This window comes from Pyxicephalus adspersus, chromosome 5 (genome assembly GCF_032062135.1).
Source record: "Pyxicephalus adspersus chromosome 5, UCB_Pads_2.0, whole genome shotgun sequence".
NCBI classification, from domain to species: domain Eukaryota; kingdom Metazoa; phylum Chordata; class Amphibia; order Anura; family Pyxicephalidae; genus Pyxicephalus; species Pyxicephalus adspersus.
Window position 1 is genome coordinate 131,007,445 of NC_092862.1, and position 8,401 is coordinate 131,015,845.

Here is an 8,401-nt window from a genome sequence, read left to right on the forward strand (position 1 = left end):
TTATGTCTTTTTTCAACCTAACCTACTATGTAACTATGGCTCCAGAATAATAAGTATTGTCTGACATTGTCAGAGGAAATAGAGAGCTTGGCCAAAAAATCCAATCATGACGGTCATCGTCCGGCACCCATTCCCCGGAGTATTGGTCTTCAATCTGTGCAGTGTCACAGGGCCACCGCATGGCACAAACCTGTATTTTACAATTTTTCAGCATGATTCTTGTATCAAGGATTTATTATTCTTTATTTGGGTCATTGCATCATCATTTTTTTAAATAACCAGACAAAAGACGTGCTCTGAGAAATGAATGTGTATTACCTGAAGAGTGGAGCGTTGCAGCACACGCAGTGATACATTCCATCCTCGGTGTTGTTGAGGTAGATGCCACTGAAAGGCTAAACACAAATATAGACTGATGTCATACTGAGCTCAGTGTGTCATCCCAAAACTCTACTCCTTCTCAACTTTTTTAACATTGGGGAAACCCTTAAAATAACTTTCAGGTCTTCAAGGAACACCTTCTATAATTACTATATCCACAGTTAACAGCTAGCATGGTGGTCAGTGGGAAGAATGTCACCCTTAGGCTAAGTACACACATTCAATAATTGTTGTTATTATTAATATCATTATTATTAAACAGGATTTATATAGCGCCAACATATTACGCAGCGCTGTACGTTAAATAGGGATTGCAAATGACAGACTAATACAGACAGTGATACAGGATGAGAAGAGGACCCTGCCCAGAAGAGCTTACAATCTAGTAGGTGGGGGAATTTCACACGCAATAGGATGGGAGATATGTAGTGGTGGGAAGTAGTGATGGTTTCAAAAGACAGAAGATGGGTAGGCAAGTTGGAAAAATGGGTTTTGAGTGCTCTTTTAAATGAGCAGAAAGTAGGAGCAAGCTAAATAGGACGAGGAAGACCATTCCAGAGAGTTGGGGCAGCTCCAGAGAAGTCTTGTATCCGTGCGTGTGATGAGGTTAAGAGTGAGGAAGTCATTAGTAGGTCATTGGGGGAGCGGAGAGAGCGGCTTGGGGAGTATTTTTTCACCAGGTCAGAAATGTAAGTGGGACAAGAACTGTGGAGGGATTTGAAGGCAAAGCACGGGAGCTTAAATTTGATTCTAAGGTGATATAGAAGCCAATGGAGAGAACTACAAAGAGATGAAGCGGAAGAGGAGCGGAGGGAAGGATGGATGAGTCTGGCTGCAGCATTCATAATATATTGTAGAGGAGAGAGTCGGATTAGTGGAATACCAGTGAGGAGGAGGTTACAGTAGTCCAGACGAGAGATGATAAGAGCTTGTACAAGGAGTTTGGTGGTCTCCGGGGACAGGTAGGGGCGGATTTTGGAGATGTTGCGTAGGTGAAAGTGATAGGACCTGGAAATGTTCTGAATATGGGGGGTGAATGAGAGGGCCGAGTCAAAGGTGACACCAAGACAACGTGCCTGAGGGGAGGGCCGAATAACAGTGTTGTTAACAGTTAGATATATGTCAGGGGGGGATTTGGAATTTGAGGGGGGGATGATGATGAGTTCTGTTTTATCCAGGTTGAGTTTCAGGAATCGGTCAGACATCCATGAGGAGATGGCTGACAGGCAGCATGAAACCTTATCCAGGACTGAGGGAGACAGGTCAGGGGTGGACAGATAGATTTGAGTGTCATCAGCATACAGATGGTACTGTAAGCCAAAGGAGGATATGAGACTACCGAGAGAGGAGGTGTACAGAGAAAAGAGAACCGGTCCAAGGACTGACCCTTGTTGGAAAGCATCTTTCACAATCCTTTCAAAATACTGAACGAGTGCTGTACATACAATGCCATTCTGCTCTATCGAGAAGAGAGGGGGGAGAAAGATGGAGTGGCACCCCGCTGTGCTCTCTCCCCTTACCTTTGTATTAGGATCGTTCGCCGTTCATGGATCCGCCAGGACAGATCCATTAACCATGTCAGACGAGCGCTGTACCCACGTCAGATTCTCGTCTGATAATCTCCTAAGGGCTGGTATCGGACGAGAATCTGACGTGGGTACAGCGCTCGTCTGACATCGTTCATGGATGAATAATCTGATGTGTGTACGTAGCCTAACAGAAAGCCAAAAAGACCATTGAGGTCAATTAAATTGATCTGTGAGTCAAAAATGGCTCAAGGAACCACCAGCAACCTCTGGAGGAGCCACGGTTGAGAAGCACTGCTCTGCATAAAGAATATTTAAAGGACTCCCGGTGAATACACAGATGAGATACATATAGTAAGTTATTCTATCTTAAATCTTAAAAGTCTCATACCGACTCTGGACAGTGGTCTAATATTCTCTTCTGCATTTAAACACTCTAATAATTAAATACTTATAGGTATTTTCCTTCCACCAGACAGTGAAAGTATTGCAGATTGCTGATACAATCATTTCCCTGTCACTCTGCTTCTCCTATCACAGTATTTCTTGGTAGCACATGAACTGGAATACAACCAAATGGCTCCTTGTGCTGCTGTACTTTCATGATCCTTTCCAACGACAAACTACTGCACAATGCATGAACGAGCTCTGTACATACAACACTGTTCTGCTCTATAGAGGGGAGAAGGGAGAATGGCACAGCGGCACCCAGCTGTGCGCTTTCCCCCTTCACTTTCATTAAGATCGTTCATAGTCCATCATCATCCATGGATCCACCAGGATGGTCATTCGGACGATGGACAACAGGCACTGTACACACGCCAGATTCTCGTCCGATATCGGCCCTGAGCTAATTATCGGACGAGAATCATTGCAAGTGTGTATCCAGCCTAACCCATAAGATCACTATGACTAAAAAAAAGCGATAAGTAGCTGACTTTATCTTTTTATTAGCTTCTGTGATTTTTTTGCATCCACTTACCAGCTCTGTGCCCTTCTCTCTGGTTACATAGTACTGCTCCGGAGTCAGTTTCACTTGCCAATCGGTAGAAACAGCAGTCTCGTCGTACCTTGTAAGAGATCCTGAGCCAAGAAACACAAATAAATGTTTTAATAGCTTTACAAACTATACAGAAAAACACAAAACAAATACAGTGCATACACTGGGGATGATTTACTAAAAAAAAAAAATCAGGCTGTTCACTTACCATGGCAATGGATGGCACTTATACTTTGCAAGGGATGATTCACTTTGCATAGTATTTGATATTCACTTTGCATAGTGAAGATAGTTCACCTTGCAAAGACTACCCACTCACATGCAAGGAAATCTAGAAAACAGTAATTTTTCTTGCATGCAATCGGATGGTTGAGTAAAGTTTCAACTCATTTACTAAGTTAAATATACTTTGCAAGGAGAAAATTCACTTTGCTATGTGAACAACCTAAATTGTTTTAGAAAATCAACCTCATTATGTCTTATCAGATATCAATACATGGAGACTTTTGGAGGCTTCCAATGCTGTCCTCTTTTCAGAGAATACTGGTCACTCATTTCTGAGCAAGGGGAATCAGAACACTTGATGTTATATTTTTTTCCTTATCAGGAAGTATTGTTTCAGCATTATAACCACCATCTCTACCCACTTCTTCCTCCTCATAGCGGGTACAGCCTTTTTATCAAGCCTGAAATACAGCTAGCATCATTCAGCCCAATTTTTGTGAGCCCTGCCTGTCATGTACCTTGTGGTCACCACACCGATCCCCTGGGCTGAGCAGCACAAGTACCTCTCAGCGAAGAAGGAAGGGGTGTCTACAGCCAAGGATGCAAAATGTCACCAGAATGGACTAAAAGGACAAATTGAAAAAATATGGCGGGTATGGAGTTGGCACATTGGTGCATTGGCAGGGCCGTAACAGTGAATCTTCCAGCATTCTCAGGAGGCTTTGTTTTGGCAGGACCTGTGCCTCAGTATTGCCTGTGGTCTCCCTGCACCTGTTCTCCCGATTACTGACTTACCATGCCTTGTTCTGCACTGTCTCTGTATGCAGGTGACCATCTTGGTAGTGACAGGGCTTTGCTTCCTCATGCTAAAGCCTCCAGCACAGAGAACAATAAGCAGAATGAACTCTGAGAGAATGTTCTGTGTATAAAAACAATATTTAGACAGTGAGGTTGCAGTGCAGATACTGCTTCCTCATGCCACTGAACAGCTGCCACAGGGGCTACATGTAGCATATTATCCATAGCAGCCCAATAGGTTCAGTACCGCTCACTGCCTCCAGCTGTCAAAACTTCTTCTAAAGGAACCAGCACTACACTGCAAGCAACTGGGATAATGGTAAGGTGCCAGCCTCTGGGAGCTCGATAGAATAGCTTGCTCCTGCACAGGTCTGAACCTGCCCTGACAATTTTGATTGACTGCATTTATTTATTTGCACTTTGCATACATTGTAAGCAGTTTACCACATTCAGTGCTTGTCTGCTGGTAATGGTTCTGTAAGCCTACATATAAAACTATATTATTAACACCGGAATTTACCATTATGTTATGCCAGTATACATAGATCTTGCAGAAGTGTGGATTTTTATCACTTTAAATACAGGTAAATACCAATGGAGAGTTTTAGATCATATAAAGTTATTGATCTATTAACTACTTGTTGCGAGGAGTTACCAGATTGTGCACTAATCATTTTAGGGGTGAGCTTTTTCCTTTTCTTTCCCTTTCTGCAACAGTCTTTATTTGCTCAGTAAAGATAAGGAGAATTGTCTTAGAATTATTTATCTCTCTGCTATTAATAGAATTTTTCTTAAAGCATTATTGGCACCAGATTTAAAATGTAATCTTGTGCACTTTGGAATAACTGCCCAGTAACATGTAAAGTCCCCAAAGTTTCATATATGGGTTATGAATTATGCCACGTACACATGTGCAATGGTTCTCGTCTGATAATCGGCTCAAGGCCGATATCTGACCAGAATCTGGCATCTGTACAGTGATCGTCGTCCATACGACCATCCTGGCGGAGACACAGATAATGGACGACGAATGACTGCAATGCAAGTGAAGGGGGAGAGCGCGTAGTAGGGGGTCGCTCTGTCTTTCTCCCCTCCCCTCTCTATAGAGCAAAACGGTGCCGTATGTACAAAAATCGTTCATGCATCGTGCAGTCATTATTCGTTGGAAAGGATCGTGAAAGTTCCTTTCCAACAACAATCATTGCATGTGTGTATATAGCCTAACTGTATGACAACAAATGTCCTTTCTGTTTTAGGTCTTGTATACCTGAGCATATCTGAAGCCTATTCTGTGTTCGGCCAACCGGTCTGATTATTTTTGTGATTGCTAATAATCATAAGGAAGGCCTACAATGCAGCACACATTTTCATAACATTCTGCACTTTTGATTAATAGAACCACTGAACGGATGGCAGCCTCAGATCAATTTCTTGTACATGCAATACAAATTGTTTACTTTTGGTAATACTGTATTTACAACCACACCCGATCAAAGATCCAAATTGACGTGCTTGAGAATTGTTGGCTGCTGAATTCAGTTCAGATCGGATCATTTCATCAGATTAGAAGTGAACATTGGCCCGTGGAAGAAGAAGTGTCTGTGTTGTTTTTCATTACCAAATTCCTTCTGAAAGGTTGGAGCCTGCACTGTGAAAAAGCTGCATTTTGCTTTGGTGTGACACAAGACTTAAATCAAATCCTAATTAGGTTAGGGTGTAAAAGTGTTGGACCCTCTCTCAGATGTTGATTTTTTTCTGTGTTATTGTTGAAGAGAATATAACCTTCTTCATGTCCTGATTAAACAGGAATAAGTACGTCTCCTTAATGTGGACACAGCTGGTAAGAAAGCCAATAATGCAGAAAATAACCAGAACACCGAGAGTCCAGCCTCAACCTCTCCTGAGGTTACATACAACTTTCTACCGATTTTACCGGAATGCCCCCTTTATCTCAATGACAAACATAACCAGGCAAAAAAAAGAAAACCTTTCCTTACTCTATCCAAAGCTAGGGAATAGCTGTGCTTTAGGATTATACGCTGTGCCGTAAATGTCACTTTATGCAAAGACAGGAGTTGCTGACTTGGCAAAAGCCACAGACCATGTTAATTCAATGATTAGATTTATAATCCCATGTGGTTTTCCGGGCTGGCACATTACAAATTGTTTTGTTTTTTTCTTAAAGAATAAAATACATTCCTATGTCACTTATTCCTGAGACTACAACTAAAACTAACTTCTAGCAAGCGTAGGCTGGGTGGGTGAGCTACAACAAGTGGCATTTTCTGCCCAGCAAATCCATCCCTGTATTCAGGTAGGGCAATGATATTCAGTGAAAGCTGTGGTTATGACAAGCTCTACTCCTAAATCCTTTTTTTGAGTGTCCACATCACTGATTGCATTATGTGAACATTTTCTATTGGCTGTTTAGGGATAGGGATCACTTAGGATTCACTACAGCAGAAGCCACTTCACTAAAACCAGAATGCTGAAGCACTAGCACCACCATTATCTTAACCATAGCCGTCTGAGAATTTTTATACTATAATTTTTAAACTATAGTAAATGATTATTTGTAAAGCAAAGGTTGCTAAATTAAGTTAAAAACAAACCAACTTAAAAAAACATTGACCCAAACATCTTTTGCTTTTTCTTTAGTTTTTTTTGCTTTTCTGCTGAACTTTATTTCTATAAGTGTTTAAAAGAATAGAATAAATAATTTGGTATTATGTATAAAAAATATGCTTTAAAAAATTCAGCTATGTGTGCCTTTTGGGGTGTGTTAGCTAGATCCAGTGTGCTTTATTGCAGTGCACGTTACCATGTTCCCCCCAATGCACCATTCCCAACACAGCAGCGTTGTGACATTGTGGTGTGCTTTGTTATACCCTAATATAACATCGGTGTGCACTGAGTTGCTGTAGTGCATGTAGATTTCTGTTAAAATGCACGTATTAACACATAGCAGAAATGTACAAAGGTCATTAAAGGAAGATAAAAAAAAGAACATGGAACCTACAAAAAAAAAAAAGAACATAGAACTTACAAAAAAAATTTAATTTAAAGAAACATGCACTGACTCCAAGGGCTCTACGAAGCTCATAGCCCTTGTGCTAGTTGTAGGTGAATCCCAGGACCCACATAGGAAGGAGTTAATGTTATTACAGCTGTATGTCTCACATTCTAAAGTGCAAGAAATGTCATTTCAGGTCAGGCTTTACTGGCCACTCCTTAGCTGCCTGTCTGAACACAGCCAGGAGTCAGATAACATTATCATAGTAAGACAGGCAACAGCTCAGCTACTGACACATGTTATGTCATAGCAGATTATGAAATAAGGAACAACATTATGTTTACATAACCAGATACAGACACAACATATTGCAGAATAACAGTCATGTTTAAACTACAAGAAAGTAACAAACAAATGATAATATTCACAAAATCTAAACCTAAAAAAAACATTGGGGGTGGGTGTCACAGAACTCCTTCTAAAATGCTAGTTTTCTGGCTTTTATGCTGACACTGGCACCCCAAGGATCGGCATCCAGACAGAAAATTATCGGCAGAATTATAAATCAGTAATGGCTACCTCTAAATTGGATTGGAACTTTATTTCAGACCTGCAGTGAGTTACAGTGTTCTGTTGTGGCCTAACCGTGGTCTCAGCCACTGCCATTCAAGTAAAAGTCATTATGACCACATGGCTGCTGTTTAGCTTTTGTGCCATGGCTGCAGCTACATGCAAATATAAATGTCCATGGTGCGGTTTGCCTCTCTCAGCCACAAAGCAGCAGTTTGCTGTGCACACAGGAAAATCATATGGTTTTAGTTTAGTTTTGATAGAGAAAAAAAGGATAGGAAGGCCCATCAGGTTTTTAATGCTGGGGATTTGTCTTAACGACTTTTTCTTAGTAAATTGAAATGCTAATAACAACCTGACAATGTTTCTATCTCCAGGAGTAAGCACTGGATAAAGTATTGCTAGTTTTTGATTATTATGTCCAATTGGGAAGATATCCCACTTATTTCTGTCCTGGGGACACAGTAAGTGGAAAAAAATTCTCTAAAAAATAAAGGACAATGAGTCCCCATTAGAAGTTTTCTATTCCCATTCTGTAGACAGTTGTAAAATATTTGATTTCTCATCACTTTATGTCCCATCGACAATGTTTACTAGAACAAATAGAGAAGCTTTATCTTTCCAGCAATGCCAAATACTGCAATATTGCCTTGAAAGTGACTTGTCATTGGAAAGGATCTTTCACGATTCTTTTCAATGACAAACGACTGCATGATGCATGAACAAGCGCTGTGCTCTATAGGGGAGGAGAACAACAGAGCGGCAACCAGCTGTGCTCTCTCCTCTTCACTTCCATAACGATCGTTCGTCATCTCTGAATCTGTCAGGATGGTAGTTCGGACGATGGACGTCGAGCACTGAACACACGCCAGATTCTTGCCCGATATC

At 41.1% G+C, this 8,401-nt stretch overlaps 1 protein-coding gene across 1 annotated transcript in view; it reads right to left on the minus strand.

Annotated features, from left to right (window-relative positions):
* Positions 1-8,401, minus strand: part of MSRB2 (methionine sulfoxide reductase B2) — a gene marked incomplete at its 3' end in the record, with an annotated part of 12,479 nt that overhangs the window by 1,476 nt on the left and 2,602 nt on the right. The window contains 2 exon segments of the mRNA XM_072412734.1: positions 319-395; positions 2,890-2,990. Coding sequence (XP_072268835.1) covers positions 319-395; positions 2,890-2,990 — 178 coding nt within the window.